General features: G+C 38.6%; 1 protein-coding gene across 1 annotated transcript in view; it reads right to left on the bottom strand.

Moving 5' to 3' along the window:
• KIF26B (kinesin family member 26B) overlaps positions 1–21946 on the bottom strand; it is a 291414-nt gene that overhangs the window by 53358 nt on the left and 216110 nt on the right. Inside the window, exons 6-10 of the mRNA XM_027657354.1 lie at positions 15593–15799; positions 13968–14061; positions 11720–11982; positions 8876–9059; positions 4178–4337 (exon numbers count right to left, since the gene is read on the bottom strand). Coding sequence (XP_027513155.1) covers positions 4178–4337; positions 8876–9059; positions 11720–11982; positions 13968–14061; positions 15593–15799 — 908 coding nt within the window. The remainder of the gene's footprint in view (positions 1–4177; positions 4338–8875; positions 9060–11719; positions 11983–13967; positions 14062–15592; positions 15800–21946) is intronic.

Here is a 21946-nt window from a genome sequence, read left to right as displayed (position 1 = left end):
AAGAAAATATCTGATATACAGCTCATTCTTTAGGCTAGTATACCACAATGCTATAATCCAACATTTTTCCTTTTCTCTTTACTTAAAAGCAATAATATTCTACCCTTGACCAAAAAACCACCAGATTTTGTATCCCATTAGGGCCATTTATGCGAGTCATTAACTCTAAAAAAGGGGGAAAAATAAGGTAACACAGTCCTAGCAACAGTTCAAAATTACATAATGCTTTTTGCCAGCTCTGAATGCCCTTTAAGAAGTCCTACTTCAATGTTTTCTAATTCAGTTTTATAAATTGGAATAAATAAGTAAATACATAACTAAATTATTTTCCAAAGGTCATGCAGAAAGAAAAAATGGATTAGCCTATGGTTTAAGCACCATATTAGATCTTAAAATATGGTGGTTCTGCCATGAAGCCTCTTGTGCAACCTTGCATCACTCACTTAATATCATTTTATTTTATGCAGATAGGATTGAAAAAACCAACACCAGTATGTAAGATCTGGGAGGAACTGCAACCATATGACAGAGAAGCAGAAGTGCCAAGTATAAAATTCATGCTTTTAACTCACACCCATTTATGTTACAGACAAGACTTCCTCCTTGGATAAGCACGTAGTTCAAAACATAGGATGCCTCTGGAAACACTAGCACATTGGGAGAGCACAGTAAGAGAGAAGCCTATTAAATAAAACAAGCAACAATTTCTGAAAGAGAAATTCATACAGCCTTTCGCTTTCCCATAGAGTTTTCTTACATTCTCACAGTCATTAAAATGTATAAAAATTACTATTTTCAAAACAGCATTACCATGAATTATCACCACCCATGTTGCCTAGCAACTTGAGTAATTTTTGAATTGTGAGCTATAGAAAACAGTATCTGGAGTTTGTGCAAATGGATGTTCATTCGAGGGTTTAAAACACATTCATCTTGGAAATCAGAGGCAGATAATGCAGTGCTAATGCAAAACTCAAATTCTCTTAAAAACATAAAATGGCACTAACAAATACTGTAGCTCAGCAAAATCCTTCTGTAGCAAATCTAAACCCTATCATACTAGGTCAGGGCAGGAGTTTACTCCCTTGCTCCTCCTTGGGCTTGCAATTTCCCCTTTCCAATTTTTATGAAGATATTTGACATTCCTATGGAGAAAATAATTCTTGCCCAGTCTTCTGAAGGATTTGTTCATAACTCAAGAGCAAAAGAAATTGGTGACATAAAATGTCAACGTATTTAAGTCAAATTAAAAATTCTATTTTTATATAATATGCTGAGCTGGAAGAACGTATTGGTTCATACCACGACAGAATTATGTGCTTACTAAGGTTCAAAATAGGACTGGACATAATAGTGGCAAAGAGATAACCCACTGAGACATTAGAAAGAGATTATAAGTACATATACGGAAGATACAAACTCCCAGAAATCATGGCCTGGTCCTTGTTCCTTAGCTGCAAGTATTTGCCCATTATAGGGATTCTTGCACATTCTTCAGACCCATGTGGAATTTAACATGAATGCAGGAGAAGATCCCAAACCACACCAAACCATGTTGTTTGATGTCTGAGAATTTCTGTATTACTTTCTTACAACTTCAGTAGACAAGTTCCTGCTAAAGCTAGTGTCAATATGTGTTACTATTCCCAAAAATGGGGTGGTGGTGCGGAGGTGTTCCCAAGAGAGAAAGATTCCAACTTAATGGCTTCCAAGGCTTAGTTTTATGGGTAACAATAAAAGAAAAGCAACGTGCTGAACAACAGCATGCATAGAGACTGCAGGCAGAGAGGCAAATTCGTTCCTGGTACAAACACACAGACCCCTGAAGGCAATGCAGTAGCATCTGCTTATACCAGCTATGAATCTGAACAAGCTTTTCCCTACAACTACAACTACTACCTGCGGAGATAGAGCTGGATACAGCACTGAAGGGAGTTTAAGAGCCTTCAGCCTCTTAGAGTTTAGAGAACCAAATTTCTGCAGTAAGAAAAAAATCTATGAATTGTGTGTTTCTGGGCTCTCAAGAAGCAATGCAGTGCCTACTGACAGGCTGCCATAAAACACTTAATGGCTGTTAATTATCTCAGATAAAGAAAAGATGCATTTTGTCTACTGGTCTATGGAAATTTGCTGAGACCACACACATTGTGCAGAGCTGTCACGTAAGAAAACACTTCCGTTGTTTTCATTTGGTCCCACTCAACAAAGGCAGTGAACAAAAATTTTATTTTATCCTTAACAATGAAAGCAAACACCCCTAGAGAAAGAGAAATTATCTCAGGTAGATAGGTTAGTCATTGCTCTAAACAAGAGATGCCACTGAACACGTAATGTCTGTCTATGGGATACTCAGATTCTTCTACTCTTCTACAATGCAGCACACACACCTGCATCCCCCTTCCTCTCATTGCCACCAAGGAGCAGCACACACCTGTTCTGCCAGATTACTGAGCAAAAAGTGTTTATGCTCATCCAGCCACCAAAACTTCTATTTCCATGGTTCATGAATAGATAGCATATGGGGGAAAGTGCTTTCTGGATTCTACTCAACAAGAAGACAAAATTTGATCCAAATAGGTTTTTTTTTTTTTTTCAGATTACATTTTAAAAGTCCTCCATAGAAACAAGACATTGCCTCTGATTTACAGATGACCGATCGCTTCTCTATACTCTATAATATCTGTTTTTAAAGGAGTGAATTGAAGAGGAGATTGTGGCATGAAGAGAGCTTCAGTAGTACAGACATGGATGAGAAATTGCTGGCACCTCTGTGTGAGAGATTGGACATGTAGCAAGTAGAAGAAATGTTTGGTGATGCTTTTCTCCTAGTCAATCATTCCCAGAAAGACAATTGTTGTATTTGGTAACTACTCCTTGTATGTTCAGTTCTAGCCTAGGGAGCATCATTAACATCTTTTTTTCTATTCCTATAGTTGACCTTCCCTTTCATCCATAAAGTTCAACAGGAAGGAAAACAGATTTTTGATAAGTATAGTTTGAGTTACACTTTGTGAAGTGCAAAATTCAAGCTATTTTTACACTATGACTAGGTGCATGTTTCACAAAACATTTAATGAATGTTTATACAAAGAAATTTCATTGGCCCTCAACTGAATTCCAGTCTTACTGAGCTCTAGGAATGGGAATATTTCCAGAAAGCATGTCTTAAGTCCAGACTTCTAAATAATTTTTGAAAATAAATGTTAGAAGAGAAATAAAATTATAACTAACCTCAATGCATTTTTATTTTCCAAAATGAAGACAAAACCAAAGAAGCAATCTTGAATGAACGTGAGAAAATAATCATGTTTGTAGCCTTTAAAATTATAAAAAGGGTAAAATCTATGGACTGAAATATTGCTCTGTGAATGACTTGTTTCATTTTCCATGTCATCGTGTTGTTCCTAACTCACGATGTCATATACATGTCCTTCATGAATGGTGACATTCATTGGCAGTTTGATTACAAGTTGCTACTGTAAGCCATTCTCACGATGCTAGTTGCTATTCCTTAAGCTCTAGGCTAGAGAAAAGCAATACCGTCCACAAAATCAGAAATTCTCAATAGGAAAGCCGTGTGAGTACCTGGCTTGGGTAATGAATCCAAGCTTCCTCTCAGACCTGCACACATGACAAATGGGGTGAAGCAACGATGAAGAGAAATGAGTACAAAGCATACCTACAAGGCGAGCAATTCCTCTCATTCCCCAGAAGTTGCCAGCAGTAGCAAAGGCCACTTGTCTAGTGTGACAAATAGGGCCTACTTCTTTTTTGCAGGTGAAAGGCTGACACTGAGATTCAAACCATATAAAAAAAATGCAAAGTAACCTTGGGTCACAGAAGGAATCTCATGACCAACATGCATACTCATTGTGATACATATTTTCAAGAATGTAAAGTCCACACAACGGACAGCAAAATAATTTTCTCTATAATTCTGCGTTACGGCAGCAATGTTTCTCTCCTTGGAACAAACATGAAATGCTCTCACATTTCAAATACAGATATAAGGTTAGATCAGGTGTCACTGAAGCTCAGGCAGGTTTTGCTGTAGCTCAAGAGAGCTGCATTGACCCCAGCAGGCTGTCTTCCTCCTTACCCAAACCTGCCTCAGGCCCAGACAGGCAAATTGCTTTCAAGCATCCTCCAATTAGGTGCAACCCAGAATACCACTTACTTGTATGGGATGTGTTTGCTTCCATTGACAAGGGCGAGGATGACATTGCCCAGCGCTGGCAATGAGAGACAGAGGCCAGAGCTTCCCTCACGGTTTTTGCTGAGTACTTTCACACAGCTGCCCAGGTCAATAAGGTGCAAACGGCTGCGACCTCCAGACACTGCCATAAACAAAGAAAGCAAAGAGTTAGTGCATGTCTCCAAGAGCAGCTTCCCACGCAGGCAGAAAACTCACCAAGACTTGTGAAGAGGAAACAACACAGAAACCTTCCCTAATTCATGTTAGCAGACACAAACTGGAGGAGTCCTGTTAACTCACTGTCAGTCTTTATTGCTGTACATTGCTGTCTACTCCAGACTTGTGTAAAAATTGCCAAGGCTTTCAGTACTCACCCTCTCCTCTAGGTTTAACTCTGTGAGAGTCACCAAAGTGACTGTATTTTTTTAAAATATAGTTTTATTAGCCTGTACCTGAGTTGGCTCTGTTTCTGTCTCTGTCACTACTGTTCTTCTGTCTGGAATACTGCAGGCTGGGAACTGCTGCTTAGTGAGCAAGGATCCTTCTCTTATTTTTCCCATCCCGAATCCTGTATCTTAAGAAGCACCTGTGGTATCTGTGGGATGTTCAACTTTGCTTTAAGTCTACATACTTTTATGTTATCCTTTCAGCTAAGAAAAAGTTTGCCATGCTGGAGTGATTGTAAAGTAGATCCTCTGTTCTGAAAACAGTTTCTGTAAGACTGGCACTAGATCTTTATGGGGTTTTTTTTGTTTATTCTGTATCAACACACTACCTTTAGAGTAAGAAGATGCTACCATTGAAACATCAAGATTAATAGACATTTGCTCTCTTTAAAAACCTGTGGTTCCTTATTAATCCAGAATGGGGAGTAAGCAGACTTTACAGAAGTGCTTCGAGCTCTCTACTCTCGCAAGACAATTTCCTAGCTGAGTTTTTTGCAAGTCATCTTTGAGCACACATTCCTATTCTCAGGGGTTAGTTTAGAAACAATATGTAGGAAAAGGGAGTTATATTTCTAGGATCTTAACTCAAAAGGTAAGAGCAGTATTCAAGGGCACAAACCTACCTTAAACAGCAGTGAAAATACTTTCACATCTGAGTTTATGCAAACAAAGTCACAGGCATTTTGACAGAGCATCTCAAGTTACACATTTGGTAAAAAGAACTATTAGCACCGAGCAGGGACATCTTTCACAAGCAAAGATGGCAATGGGAGCAACTACATGATGGGAACCTTAGAAAAGGATTTTATGGATGTATTTAATTGCTTTATAAATGTCATATCCATCACAAACATCCTTTTTCAATGGCCCTGCATTCAGTAGCTGTGGTACCATGCCATGGCAGACACATTGGTGCTGTAAGAGGTAGAAGGATTACATAAAAAAGTGACGAAGACATTTGTAAAACTTCTACATATTGACAAAAAGGTGATTCACAATCATATAATTTTTCAGATTCAGAAAGTGTACTATGAAAATGTATATAAATATAGAAAACATACAGCTACTAAAGCTATATATAACTAGTAACTATAATATAAAACATATTAATCTACACTGAAAAAAGAGATTTCATTTTGCTAGTACTGCAAGACACAGGGCTCACTGCTAAGCCCTATTTACCTGGTATCTTGCATGACAGAAAACTTTCTATTAAAAAAAAGGAAGAGTTTCTCTAAAATGTGTAATGTATAATTTTATAATTCTGTTTCAGTTATAGTTGATGGCTAGTTAAAAATTAATAACAATAAAACTACAAGTAGATTTTCATTACAAAAGAAAAAAAACGAATTAAGAGAAAAAGGGAAGATATGAAAATAAAGCAAGCAGAGGGAAAAAAAGAAAGAAGGAAGAAAGAAGAGAGAAGACAAAAGAACACAGAATACTCTTTCTGTGAAAGTGATTTATGCTATGGTATTTGAGAATAACATTCCAAAAGTGTATTCAGTATCTCTGTCAATAAATGTTAAAATACAATGACTTCTGCTGCTTTTAAGTCCTGTCAGTTCTTCAGCTACATCAGGTGTTTGGCAACACCTTCTTCACATACTGGACTTCTATGTATTCTCTCCCAAGGAAGTAGTATCCACACACACTACAGGCTCCTGCATTTGCCACACAAAGTTAGGCTTCCTTGGGGAACCAGTCAGGCATCTGCACCTCTAAACTTCTCATGGAGGACTTTTGTCGCCCCTTTAAGAGTCCTTAAAAATCTTAAACTTAAGAGTCCTTGAGTCCTCTAAGATTGTTGCCCTCAGAAGACTGAAATCACCTTTTTTGAGTATCTCCCAATCATTTCGTTAGAAAAACAAAGAAACGCATTTTGTTGCTACTGAAAATGACTGCAGGTGACATTACTGAATCATACAAAATGAGTATTTCTGTTGCTAAGATTACCAGATATCAGGGAAACAAAAGAAAATGAATGAAATCACTAACTTTCAAAAGCTCAGTGATATTGTTTCCACATATACTCCTATTACACAGGTTGAGGAAATGCAGAATAAGATAAATTACTAGATCTTTCCTTTTAATTTAATTTACATGCTGAAGTAACATTTTTAAGATTGTAGATCCACTTTTTTGAAAATGAAGTTATTTGTTAGGCAAGTTCTCCACTAATGTGCCTGACAACTATAGAGAAAAGAAGTGAAACATTGTAACACTTGGTTTTGTCTATGGCCATAGAGACTTTGCAGAGCTGACAGCTGAAAAATGACTGTGCCAGTTCTGCCACAATGTCATTTATTTCAATGGTGCTAGGCCTGCTTCACGACATTCCTAGTAATGAATCTAACAAGGAGGTAAGTACAGTACCAATGCCTTATTCTAACAGTAATTTTTTACCAAAATCACATGTTAGTCAGCCCTTTAATCTCTTATCCTTCAGAAGCTGAGGGGTTTTTTTGGTTTGTTGGTTTTTTTTTATTTTCTTTCTTCCTATCCTTTTTTAATCCTGTTACTGGAATCTATATATCTCTACTATCTTCATGGGTTTTTTCTGAGAAGTCCTTCATTACAGCAGGAGACAGTGATAATCACTAGGCGCCCTTTCTGAGCAGTTGGAATTCCCTCCTCATTCAATTATCAGCCAGATCTGACCCTGCCTGGCTTGTAAGGCCACTCAGATATGGGAACTTGAAGACAGGAGGTGGTATGGCCACTAGACAAAGATATAACTAGAGGCAGTGTGCAAAGCATACAATATTCTAATCCAACAGGATCATGTCTTCTTTTTTTTGAAATTATAGCCACAGGAAAATAGTATTTTCCCTTTTACTAATGGCATTTGAAAATAGTAGCAAAGGACTGTATGTACACGTACTTGCATGCCGTAGAAAGCATTAAGTATTAAATAATTGCAATAATTATCCCCTCAAAATCAGCCATTTTATTTCTATAAACCAATCTGTTGGAGTATTCACAGTCTTCCTTTCCACTGTAGGGTGGTTAATTAATATACCTTTAGTTAACTGAGATTTCTCCCTGCCAATTCCACAGGGGTTATTACTTATACACATGCAAGCTGTATTTCCGTTTAGAGCAACTTTCTGGTTTTCTCTCTTTCTTCTTCATTCAAACATTAGATATTAATACTGCAGTGGTGATCACCCACTAAACATCATAGCTTGCAATCTATTCCTTATTACAGATAACCTATGCAGAGCCAGGAGCTGACACATATGCTGTTTCTGCATAATTGTTTAAGTCCACAAATTTAAAGAAGCAGATGTCTCTAGTGTCTTTTGAACAAACTTTTTTTCCTGTAAAAAACATTATTTGAAAAAAGAATTTTAACATGAAAGTTTTCTTTTTCAGCAGGGGTGCCTCATACTATACAAATCTTTTATCATTGGAACTCACTAAAAAAACCCACTCTCTGTATATCTGTAGTCATAAACAATTTGGGAGTCTTGAAACAGAAGACAAGTATAATAAAAAAATATAAATGGTGTAAGCCAAATGAAAGCCTCGAAAATTATAGCAATATATATGTAGACACAGAAGTATCTTTTCCTCATGGACAAGTGGGAGATGGAAGTAAAGACACAAGCCAGTAAAAGCATCTATAAAAAAGAGAGGGAGCAAGTCTACCTGAAAAGTCTGGAGCCTTTACAAAGAACCACAAGAGTCCTCTGTGCACACATAGTTTGGCCAGCAACTAAAATAACATGTACTTCCAAGAAAAGGTATAGTTTATGGATTGCCAACATCAGCTTCCCAGTTTCTGGATTGCCAACATGAACTTCCACACACACTGCCCTATTCAGGTGCTAAAGAGGAACAGTTAACATAAAGGTGGCAAGGAATTCTTGTCACCACAATATTTTAATCCATTACCTCAACACTATCTGTAAAGATAATAATAAAAGACAATTTGAGAAGCACCTTCTTTTTGCGGATGGAGAGGCCCACACAGTGCTGAGAATTGTCAGTATCTCCACAACAGCAATTAAACTGACAAGTGATGGTAATAATTCCCAGTGGCCTTCAATAGCCTTTGGTGGGTCTTCACCTGGCACATGAATGGTCTGCTGGTATGAATGGCCCCACCCAATGCTGAATGAAAAACTCTGCTGATTTTCACCACTAAAGAATATTGTTTAAAGGCCCATGTAAAGCCAGTTTCCAGAGAGGCCTGGAGGAGAGAGAAAGTAGCAAGAGGACAGCTCACTTCCGCCTTTGCCGCTCTTCTCCATGCGATACTGGTAGATGTGTAGAGTGAAGAGCATGTGGGAGTTGCGGTGATCCTCCTCATCACAGTCCCGCTGGCTGCTGCGGCGTGAGGCAATGGCAGCATCCAGGAAGAAGGCAGCCTTCTCTGCCGTAGGGGCACGGAGCTCACTCTGATTCTGAAGCTGCAGTTAACACAAGGGAGAAATCATTTAGAAACTTCCACACAAGTCAACACCACCAAGACAACTTACACCAGTCAACACATACTGAGGATATGCTGCTTTCTGCTGGGACCAAAAAGGAGGAGGTGCCAAAGCAATGAGACTCTACTGACATTGGCAGTAGCAATAACATGTCCTCCAGGAGCCCTGATGGCTAGAAGTAGGAAAAAAAATTGTGGAAGACATGTCAATCCAAAACTCAATAGTTGGTGGAGTGGCAGTGGTAGGGCTACATTACCCTTCAGAATGTGTTAGAAGGGAGCAGTCTACAGATATATGGTCCCAGATAAATCTAGGAAATAATAGGACTGAAAATTGTGCTTAGTCTCGTGGCATACGGGCAGCAGCACGGAACAGAAGCCCTTTCCTTTCCCCTTCTTACCAAAAGCTTATGCACTTGCTAATAAGCCAGGGCAATCCATTAAATGGAACAAGAAAGGTAATGTACATACATTCACATTTGCTGGACCTCAATCCCAGTCACCAGCCTGCTCTTAACTCCCCAAAGTGACAGACAGCTTAGGAGGGCAGATATTATTAACCCTCCCATAACATTAGGAATGCATGCATGTTTCATGTCACCTAAGATTAGTTTGTCTGTGAAGGGACACGTGACTGCGCAATCTGATAGTATTAGTTTCGGCAGTATGCAGAACTGGCCCACAGCCCATAGGATGAGCTTGTTTTGTCTGGTGTAAAAACAGCAAGGAACTCCCTTTCTTGGGGTTTGCTCCCCTGCTATATAATATAGCTAGAAGTAAAATTCTCCTAAAGACAGTGCTTCTGTCTTCTCTTTGTGACCATTAATCAGCCCGAGGAGGGATAAAGCTGAGGCTGTGTGTGGGATGGGGTGACACAGCTGAAGGCTAAGCACTCTCAAGAAAGAGGGAAGGGGGCAGGAAGGAGTTAACAAGGCAAGCAGAAGGCAGGTCAGTCTGTGGGCTGATCTCACAATGTAAGCAACAATGTGCATACTTGGAAAGGTCCAGTGACAGACAGTATGACATATGGTGATCATTCATTTGCTATATACACTGCTGATTCTGCATATCTGTATGGCTATAATATAATAACCTCCCTTCATTCAAGGATTTTGAGAATTTAGGTGTAGGACATATGACTCCAGAATGCCGCTATGTCTTTTAAGAACACATAAAAAGGCTTCTTTCCCTAGCAATTTAACTCAATATTTTACACTGCAGAGATACATAGATGTCTCATGGAGATACTTCTTCTTCATTGATCTAAAATAATTAATTTTGTATATAGCTGTTGTCTGTATCTATATGAAAATAAGCCACAATAATGGGATATTTATTGTTATTGCTATTGTGCTAAATACCTTGGTAAAGAATTAAGCTCTAAGGAGATGGTAGATGTCACACAGTTATGTAACACAAGTAATGTACATATGCTAATTCAGATCTTAACTGACCCATCTACCACCCCAATGGAAACTGTGAAGACTCAAGTCTCTCATCTCATATTCACTAGACTGCACCCATTAGTGGATACCAGAGAGTGAGATCTCTTGAGATAGTGTAAGTATTTCATAAAACACCAAAGTCAGGAGTTAAGAGAAAAAGAGAACCCTAACTGTTATTCAAAATCAAGATGCAACTTTGTAGTCCTTAGGTAGAATGGAAAACAATGAAAAATATGACCTAAGTATGCCTAAAAAGCTTAAACCACAAAGAGATAAGACACAAAATTTATTACTTGTTTTTTAAAATCTCACAGTTCATGACTTGTGTAGATTGAATAATGATCTCTAGATGCTTGGAGCTGGATATAGTGTAGATGACCCTGTGGGTCTGTTCCCTCGTCCCTCCCCTCCCCATCCTTAGATAGGTAGGGCTCTCCAGGTTCTCGATGGAATCAGCCTTTGCCTTTCAGGTTGAAAGAACATATTCAAGCTCTATATCATGCTTGTTTGCTCCCTCTTCATCTACTCATACAGAAAGCATATTTACTCCCTCACAGACAGCAAAATGAAAGAATAGACCTTTTTTTCCCTCAAAGCAAGCAGGGCGAAAAGATAGGGCTGCTGAGAATTTCTCATGGTTATCCATAAATACATGAGCCAGTTACTCATTCCTGCTAAACCTCTGAACCTGAGAAGAGTTTCAGCTATTCTTGACTTGCCCAGCTCAGGAATTTACTTCTTGGCAGCAATTAATAAGTAGTGATTAATGTTTCCTGCAACATTGCTAATGCAAATGCTATAAATAATATAGTTTATAAAGAAATAAACAGCCATATTAATGGCCTACAGCTATTTGTGCAGTACTGTAAATATTTTAGCTTGTTGTTTTACAAAAGAGAGATCACACTTTTTTTTTTAAAGAATGAGGTGAATTTTTGTTTGCACTGAATGTTTTCAAATTTTATTGCAAACACAAGCCCCTGCTCAATATCAGTTATACCAGAGGTACAAATATTTAGGCCAGGAGAGCAGATGGCCCTGCAGCTGCAGGTCATAAAGTTCTTGCATGTTTTAAAGTAAACACTTTCAAGTCTATAAACTTAATGCCTTGGGTAGTTCTTGAATTTGAACCACTTCAATAGCTAAAGAAAAAGTCATGTTGCTTGTTTCAATGTAAAATGAACTTTGGATTCACCTGCATGCCACAAATGGGGTCTTCACAAAGGTAGACACCTGGGGACTGGCCATCTTGCAGGCTGCCTGTAGCCACTTCTGACAACAGGTCTCTCAGATTTTCTTCTTTCCCCCACACTTCCACTGCAGAAATTCGGACTGAGAAACGGGCTCCTGTCTTCTCTTTCCGTTCATTAATCAACTTGAAGAGCCATGAGATGGCACAAGGAATTATGCCAAGGTTTTGCATGGAATCATCCTTCCCAATCATGGTGTATGACTTCCCTGTCAGGAATAGGGGGATGCAGAAAATAAAACATTATTCCCAGAACCTTCACAGCCTTCTGCCAAGAGAGATTATCCTGCGCAACCTCCTGAAAACAACTTCACTACAACAAGCACAGCCAGCAAAGGGAAAAGATAGGCAGGCAGACAAATTAGCACATGGAGAATGCAGATGAAATCTTGAGCTGCTTTCAAAAATCATTACCTCGTGCATTCCCCTGACATGTCCCATTCCCCAGGCAAGGGGCTGCAGAAACCTACTATGCAACACTGCAGCCTCTGACAGGTGTGGGTGAATTGTGGAGAGAATTGAGTAGAGCAGGAGTGCCGTGGCCTCTAAAAATCCCTGCTTTAGATACTGTAAGTGTAGTATTCTTTCAATACCATTTTACTTCAAAGTACTATATTACATTTCATATGCTGGGGGTGAGATTGACATAAACTTAGTCCCAGAATCATACAGATGTAACTTTATTCAGAAAAGGAAAAAAATCCAGCACAAGAGGTATATGTGATCATTTGGTGCAGAAGTGGGTTCACAATAAAAACTATTTCATCTGGGTCAAAACCACCCCCTCATTTGGTATTATTTGACTCTGCAGCTATAGCTTTGGCTTGTCTTTGTTGTAAAAGTTTGCTATTTAAGAACAGACATAGAGTACAATCTTATACTGCTTTAGGTGTCACCACATATAATGCTTTTAGATAAGTTTTCTAAAGCTCCTAAATTTATAAGCCAAATTATAAAGGTATAAATCCTTTCAGGCAAGTACTCCTGGCTTCTTTACCTTGTTTCATTTCTTACATTGAATCTATGTGGAATGCACATGTCTGTGTCAAGGTCTGGTCTATCAGTAGTTTGTGGAATGATGGTGGTGCAGTTAACAATGCAACTGCAGAGACTCAACTCGTACTCCAGCAAAGCCCTAGCTAGAATACCTCTCTAAAGGACATGTAGCACTTGCAAAACACTGTTATCTGGTGGTTTCCTTTTCCATCTCACTTGTCATCTTGTGTTTGGCAAGCCAAAGGAGGTTAAATACCTAAGAGCTCATCCTACTCTTGCTCCTGCCTTGTTCAGAGGGGCCTTGTGGTGTAGCAGAACCAGTAACTTGCTACATTCATTGTACCAGAGCTGGTGGCATTGCAACACTCAGCAGTCTCCAGTTTTTGTTGCCTATAATTTTGCATAATTGTGGCCTGATACAGCTTGATCTTTTTACCACCCGAAAAAATGAATTATCCTTTTAAGTTATATGTATATGACTGCTTCTTTGAGACAGCAAAGAATGGAGATCACTGCATGCAGACAATAAAACCCTCTTCATTCAAGAGACAGTACTTTCAAAATACAACTAGATAAGCATGAGCAAAACATATGATTACTCTTGAAATACAATTATTTCAAAAGAATAGTGTGTTAATGATGACAATTCTCCTTTTTATTTTCCTTCCATGAATACCTGAAATTCTATTGAAGTGTTTGCAAAGTGCTAGTTCTGATCCATTGGTAACATTCAGTTAACCATTAGAATAAGACTTGTTGGAGACACTGCAGGAACAGGTTAGTAATGAGTGAACTGTTTAATTAGGGAATAGAATATAAATCAAACTATTTGAGTGTCCAGTCACAACATTTGAATAGTGTCATCACAAACATCAAGTATTTAAGTGAATACTAACAGCCTTTACACAGCTTGATAAAAATGGTATTTTGGCAAACCATCTCCAATACCAAGCACATTTGTAAAACTGTAAATCACTGTTGGATCATTCGCTAACAATTGTCCAATATTTATACAATATTCAAAGATGTGTAAGCAAGAGGTGAAGGTGTAGTACAGATCATGCACAGTGTACTACTTTCAAACACAATTAATATACACAGACAAATGAAAGTTTCTTTTCCCTGATTTAATATACTAGCAATCTTGGGTTAAAATATTCATTTTGCCGCTTGAGTAGGGAAATTTAACAATACTAACCAAGCTTGGCATGACCAAAGCAGAACACACAGCCATCTGCCCCATTGACCACAGACTGGATCACCTCAGCCACAGTCCCAGCACATACTTCAGCCTGCCACAGGTATTTAAAAAAGAGAAAAAGAAAAAAAAAAAAAAAGAAAAAGAAAAGAAAAGCATTAACAATAATAAGGAAAATAACTATTTTCACTGGAAAATGGTAGTAATGTCATCTGTGCTCCAGTTAACATCCTGAAGTATCAAAAAGTCTAATCCTGCTTGTCTCATTCGTGTGACCTGTGCTGTCGATGGGAATGACATTACTTGTGTAAGCACATGAAGCAGGACTTTTGTTCTCTGTCAAGTAAGTTTCATTCGCTGAACCATCAGCATCCTTTGTGGGGTTAAAAAAAATGCACTTATTGTAAGGGGATGTGGTTGGCCTCTTAGAACTGCCTATTCAGGGGATTTTAAAATACAGTTTTGATTAAAAATCAATCCAATACTGAGGAATTTTTACAGGATCTATTATTTACCAAATTATGGATTGAGTTCAGTTACACTAGCATGTTGGTAAAGAATATCAGGGGAACAAACAGCCTCTTTGGTACTAGCTGGGTGACTACATTACTATGAGTCTTCTCAGCGTTTTGCAGCAGTAGACTCCATTCTGAAGACTGTAACAGTATTTTAAGAAGTACAGCACTGAAATTTACCCTGGGCATTCTTGGATTTAAGGTTCAAGAAGGCTGAATGGTTTACAGTGCTTCTGCAGCAACTGCCTATCAATAGTGGATGAAACTAAATCAGAATTCACAGTTTAGGCCTTGATGGGAAGCACTTCACATTTGATAATAAATCACATAAATTCACCTAGTTCATGGCCATTTCTGAACTATTTCTACAATATAAAATAAAATGGGACAAGTAAGGAACTGTTCACAGGCCAGCCCCTTGAACTGCATCCAGGCATTAGTCTGGGAGGTGCTAGTTGCTGGGACCAGAATCAGGTGAGGGACTGGCCTAATGACAGTTATATGACAGTACTTTAGCTGGTCCTGTGTCCCAGTTCTGTTTAGTTTATCAGTACAGAAATAGCCTTACAGGGTGGTTTTCTAATTATACTTTACAATGCTACTTTACTTTTCTGCTGTCCTCATGACATTTGGGTAAAATAGTTCATCAAACCAAAGAAGTGTAACAAAAAGAAGAAATCTGCATATATACACATGAATAAAGATTTGTAGATTAAAATCCCCAGCTTCTTATTGTAAACTATAAAATAGAACACCATAAAAATAACCCTTGACCCCTTAATGAATAGAGGACTGTATTAGAGAACTCTGATCAGATCTCTGTATACACCAAATAATAAGATTTTATAATATGCTTGTTGATAATTGAGGATTTTCCTACGAGGCACCATTTAGCACACTTATTGCATGTATAATTTTAGGACAAATTATTTACAGTAAAGAATAAAGAAAACACACAATTATCAAGTTAAAATTTAATAAACTGATTTCATTATTGATAATGATGGCATACCAAATTCAGCCCTGAAGGTACTACTGCTGCAGCAGAAATGAATTTGGCTCTGGTGCAGACTACTATTTCGATAACTATTCAGATCATACATTGCCTACCTGTGATGCATCTTGGGGGAAAACTGCATCAAAAGCAAACATCTTGGGTGGAACCTGGTTTCCCCTTTTCTGGAAAGCATTCTGACCTCCGCAGGCCAAAGGGTCATAGAGTGTGATTTGCTTCTTACGAGGGTCAACTTTTAAGAAAGAGCTGGATTCAGATGTGTCTCTGGCAAGTGTGGAAGAAATGCGCACCATGACTTTGACCTGTCAGCAAACACACAAATAGATGAGCAAATTTCATTAGTCTGTTGCCTGCTCCAGACTGGTATATTGAACAAATTTTCCAATTACACTCAACCAATTCATACTTGCTTGTTTTAGCTAGTGTCTCAGTGGAAGTTAGTGAACACACAGGAATTATGAAGCAGAATTTGTCCTAAAATATAGAGTAAATAAAGCCAGAACTCATCTTGATCTACTTGTGTATTTAGAATGATGATGTACATCATGGTGTTTTAGTGTCAGTGTTACTCAAGTACAACGATGAGGTATTACATCACCTTGTCTTACTCTCAATATAAATTGAAAATTAACCATACCCTAGTGGCCCAATTAAGAAAGCTGAAAGGTAATCTAGACTGCTAAGCTATCAGAACTGCTGCAGTTTCTACAAAAAGTCTGATCAATAAAAGCACCTAAAAAATCTGTAATTTACAATTACCTTTACAATTTTAATTCAAAAGCAAAGATGAAGTGCTCGATTCTAAGTGTCATCATCAAAGAGTTGTGAAAAGAGTCCTGTTTTAATGGTCAGATTTTGAAATTATTGTCAAGGGAATGGATGTAATAGGTGCTAAAAGATTTGTTAAAACATGTTAGTTCACAATCCATTAAATAGCTACATAATAAAATGTTATTCTTGAGATAAAAATAAATCTTCATAGATTTAATGAGGTTATGCCGCATCCTTAGCCCAGTTCATAAGCAATTTAGATGTAAGGAAAACAGGACAACCAGTCTGGTCTTAGTTCTCTCCACAAATTCACCACCTGCAGACACGTAAGCTCTCTGCAAACATCACCGCTCTCTCTCTGACAGCTCTGTCCTAGAGCAGACTGACTTTTATAGCAACTAGACAGAATTTTATCTTAATGCTCCTTAATCATACGCCACTTGCATCAAACCCACCCACGTCTGACATGCGAGTGTCAGCCAACAACCCTGGTCATTCCACATGAAATGGGCGAGGTCTGAATGTTTGTTTCAGCCCTAGGTCTCTTGGAAGCTCAGAAGGGAGGCACTGGTCAAGTTAGCAGGAAAGGGAGTGAGTACAGCTCTAAATCCTAGAGCATCAAGAAAACAAAGGACAGTATCAGTCTTGGGCTGTTTTCCTATTTTCAACTTGGTTTGCCTTTGGCTTTTTTCTACTGTGTCCCACATTTCTAAACAGATACCAATATCAAGAGCATTAGACTGATCTGCTGGAAAAAAACATAAATGTTATTCTTCAACTATGTTAAATAAAATACTTGCTCTGCTTAAGAAAACTCTTTCCCTCTAAGTTTATGTGTATTTTTAGCTGCTATGAGTCCATGTACTTCTAATCCTTGATCCTCATGTGCAAAAGCGAGCTAACTGTGTTAAGTTTTTTGAGGGGTTGGAGAATAGACAGTGTGTAAAATTTAGCAAGCCTTCATATACAGGCAGCCTAAGAGTTCTTTCTGGCCTCAAACTATATGGGCATTCAGTCTTAACTACAGCTATACCCATTACGTTATGGTATAATATCACTAGCTTGGGTCCAGATTTAAACCTTCACACACAAAGTCAGATTAATACCTGCCACTTCTTACTGAAATAATACTGCAAATCCCCCTAATTTCCAACAGCTTCCAATGGTTTCCTCTTTCCCTGGAATAAAAGACCAATTTAACTGAAATCCTAAAAATTTACTAGCATCAGATAAACTGAATGAACCACTATAAAAAAAAGAGCTCAACTCTGAAGTCCCAGGAGCTGTCTAACAGCATACATTCTCCGACCATTTGGCTCCTCAACTCTGGCAAATACAAACATTTCTCAAGAAAAATACTTCTGTTGCCATGAACCTTTCAATGTCCTGTGCATTGGGGATTTTTGTTTTGAGACCTAATGGTTCACATAGTCATAGAATCACATAGGTTGGCAAACACCCATAAGATCATCAGGTTCAACTGTTAACTAATGACTGACAAGTCCACCACTATACCACGTCCCTAAGGGCCACCTCTACATGGAATCTCAGAATAATTTAGGTTGAAAAAGACCACGTTCATGTGTGCTAGGGCAGAGGAATACCCTATTGATTACATGTGGGTATCCTCATATCTGGACCACTTCTTACTCATCATGAAGATGTCTGTGCATCTTGGCAAACCATATCATGGGTAATTTGGCTTACCTCCATTTAGACAAGCCTGTTGGAGCTGTCTCCATCTGAGTCAGTTGTCTGACCCCTTTGTAGGCAATAGAGAGAAACAGGCATTTCTAGCACTTAATTTGAATGTTCTGTTTTATAACAGATAAGAAGAGTTGCACTCCACGAATGCTTCTTAATTTCTCTACAGCACCACAAGTATCTTAAATGCTTACCTGAGATGCAGGTCCCTACATTCTAGGCTGCCTAAAGTTTCTCTTTTTGCTGTAAGAAAAAAAAAATGCTCTTCTTGGACCAAATTCAGCAGCAGACACACACACACACAAATCTGTGTGACAGTCTCTAGCAAAAATAAAGTTAAGCACATGAGTGTGATGGACATTGAACACACGTAGTAACAACAGATTATTTGAACTCATCTGGTAATTTGTAGATACTTAGGGTATTATTCCAGGCCAGTTTCACACCAGTGCAATTCTTTCAAATTTCTCCTGATTTACATTACATTAATTGAGAAGACAATTAGATCCCATCTGTGCAAAATGTATGTTGCCTATATGCCATGGGAGCTGTGATTATAACAAAAACCCAATAAGCAGGTAAGATACAGGCAAACTTCAGCCCTGAGAAATACATATTGGGATTCAGAATTGCATATGCAATTATGGCACACTAAAATAGGCAGACCAAAACATATTTTAAAACATCTGAGCCAGATGTAACTTCTGACAAGACAAGCAGGCTTCTGGTCTGGGAATCAGGCTGAGACTGGGGAGGTAGGACCTCTTCTGACAGCTGTGCCTCAGATGCAGTATGATTGTGAGCTGGTGGTTCAATCTCTGTTTCACACTACCCACCTGTAAAATGGGCAGTCACAGTTTACTCCAATGCAAGGCACACTGATATATTCATACAGTCCTTGCCTGGCCTCAAAGGACTGGCAGTAGCCATTAGGTAGACACTCCATTATAAAACATAATAGTGCTTGTAAACTAAACCCAAGGATTCAAGCGAGGCACTTCCCAACAGTAGTTATGACAAGAGTAAATCAACTAAGCTACAGCAGTAGAAACAATGGGAGACCAAGGCCTCCCATTTCACAGTCTGCCATTTCACAGTCCTTCATTGCAATTTATAGCCGGAGTTAAGGGGAGGAGGCTCAGAGTCTGCGCTGGACCCTGCAAATCCACACCACAGGGGAGACAGCATGAGGTTAGGCAAATGTAACTCAGTCAGCTGTGGGGATTGCAAAGGAACTTAATGGACTTAAAAGACTTCAGCTCAATTTAAGGAACAGACAGCAGATCACAGTGCTGCTCTGGGGAGGGCAGAAATACAGTATGGTTAATTTGAAACTAACTGAAGAGTGAAGTTTAAGAACTCTAATACTTTATGCTTGCAATTTATATTTAAATAAACTGTAAATTGAACTTCTCCTTAAAAAGAAGAAAGCAGGTTTTCTGCTTTACCTCCTATGTGTCATTACTCCTTTAGTCCAGTGTTACAGTTTCCCACTAATCTTATGTAATTGAAGCATCTAAGAGATACCACTTGCAATTAATGGGACCACTCAGTCTGCCAGAAATTCTTATTTGAATTCCAGTGACCAAGTCTTGGCAGTGCCCATCCTTAGATGTACCTCTGACTGTTACTATGCAGAAACACAAAAGCGATCTCTTGAGACATGGGCTCTTGGTAAAAAAAAACAACCTGGGCCTAATTAGGTCAGCCATGCAAATCTGCCTGAACTCAACAAGAATTACCTACCTTAGGAGAGGAGAGAGAGAATAAAAGGTCACTTGCTCTGCATCATTATTGTGCCTTTCAAGGATATAGCTTCATTTCTTAATTCAGCTCATGCATTTTAACATTTTTAATGTGTTTTCTCTTATGAGTTTACAGGATTTCATTGGACAACTATTTAATCCAACAGCACCCCCATTTACTTCACCTGCCTTCAAAGACATGGTTTGTTCTTGCATGAGTTCTACAGTCATTGAATTCCACAATATTACTCATGGTGTGCAATGCCACAAATAAAAGTGGAATCAGAGCTATACTGTCTAGGTTTCCACAACCAAGAATTTTTGTATTTTTGTCTGTGGATTTATTTTACACATATGTGTGTGTATTTAACTTATATACACCATTTTTAAAAAAACATATACATTTTCTGAACATATATAAAAATCAGTATTTTTTTCATAAGTTTCTCTCTAAATGGCAATTATTGGCACTGAAGGGTTCCTTCATGGGTACCATTCAGAAGCACCAAGGGAAGATTTAGGGGAATTGCTGTATTATCATTGTGCTATTGTACTGTAAAAATAAGCATAGACCTTTTAAGTAACTCTATGACAAATTCAGTTGCTTGAACTATGCTCCCTTGCTTTCTCCTTTTTTTCCCTAATGCATCCCTATATACACATCCACTATTCCTTGAACAAGGAATTTGCTAATTGTAGGATTTTCCCCAGATGAACTCAATTTGTGACCTGTCATGGACCTTTTGTTATGTTCATACTCTGTGGAGAAGGACAAAGGTTCAGCACACTCTGCAAAGTAGAACTGGTGCCGTAGGAAAAAAAAAGAAAGCAGAGTCCAGCCACTGATACTGCCATGTCTCCTGTGCCCACAGGGGTCTGTCTGGAGGACAGACAGCAAAACGAGCAGGGAAGGTGGGAGAGGTAAGCTGTGTCAAATCTGTATCACACACAAATAGCTACAAACAGAGACTGGAATGAGGCAACACAAGCAATCAGAGATAACACTGGGGATATTATCACTTCCTTCTACTCCTGCCTGTAAGATCTCATTTGGGGTTCATTTATCTAATTACTGCAGGGACAGAGCTAGACAGCTGTTGCTTCAGGCATTGTGCTTGCCTTTATGAGCTGCTTTTCTCATCAATCATTTGAGCAGCTTCTGCTGGTTGTGTGCTGGGTAGTGGTGGGAGGCAGGAGCTGCAGTGCAGTCGCAGTCGAGACAGGCCAGCCAGGGCTATTGAGCTGTATCAGCACTCCATCAATGTAATGGCAATCACTGGCTGCAGGAACAGCCTTATTGGAGGTTAATGAAGAGTAGGTTTTGTAATTTCTCACTGTTACAGTTGTAAATAATGGTGGCAGGCATGCATTTTTGCTGTAGCCAGTCACAAAGTACTACAGCACAAAAAAATCTGTAACGTCCCATACGCTTATGCACATACACGTTTTTGCATGATGGATGCAAAGCTTCAAACCTTTCTATGGTTCCCAGATAATATGGAAACCATCTGTTAAGTATTTTAAAGGATTTTTCTTACAGATCTTGAGACAATTAACTGATCATGCAAACATGAAATCTAGGAGGTCATGCTAAACAGACTGACCCAGAATGCGACAAATATGGGATTAGATGAGTAGATGTTGCTTTAATGGAAATCTGGTCACATTTGGAAAAAAGAAAACAACAAACAAACTTAGGTAAATTATGCCAGTTCAGGAAGCTGCTCAGGAAGCATGTGTAAATAGGTCTTATCGTCCTCTCTTTCTATTTTCACGAAGGTAACTCTCCTAGGTTTCAGTGCTTTGCTTTAGCACAAATTTAGAAAATACATAGGCATGATCACTCTTGCTCTTCGTGGCAATCGCTGTTACTGCTACTAATGCTTTGGAAAAGCAGTGAAAACAATTGAAAAAGCAATAGCAACCTGCGTGTGCAGGTCTCCTCCTTTTTTTTTTTGACTGTCTCTCTATCTTGTGCAATTGCTAAAACTTTACCGGCTCATCAACCCCATCCCATACAGCAGTTAAACTAATTTGCACTTGTAGCAATAATGGGAAGTAGTGGCAGTGTACTGTACCCAAACACCAATCATGTTATTCTAAAAACTTGCACTTATCATGATTGTACCCTTTTCCAGTTGGATGATGCAACTTTAATAATGAATTCAATAAAATCTTGTGTGGAATATACTCAAGGTCACAGGGCATGGCTCAGTGACCTCCTGTCTT

Source organism: Corapipo altera, unplaced genomic scaffold (assembly GCF_003945725.1).
Source record: "Corapipo altera isolate COAL_440 unplaced genomic scaffold, ASM394572v1 2c, whole genome shotgun sequence".
Lineage (NCBI taxonomy): Eukaryota > Metazoa > Chordata > Aves > Passeriformes > Pipridae > Corapipo > Corapipo altera.
Note: the sequence above shows the minus strand (reverse complement) of the source record. Positions and strands in the feature narration are given on the sequence as shown.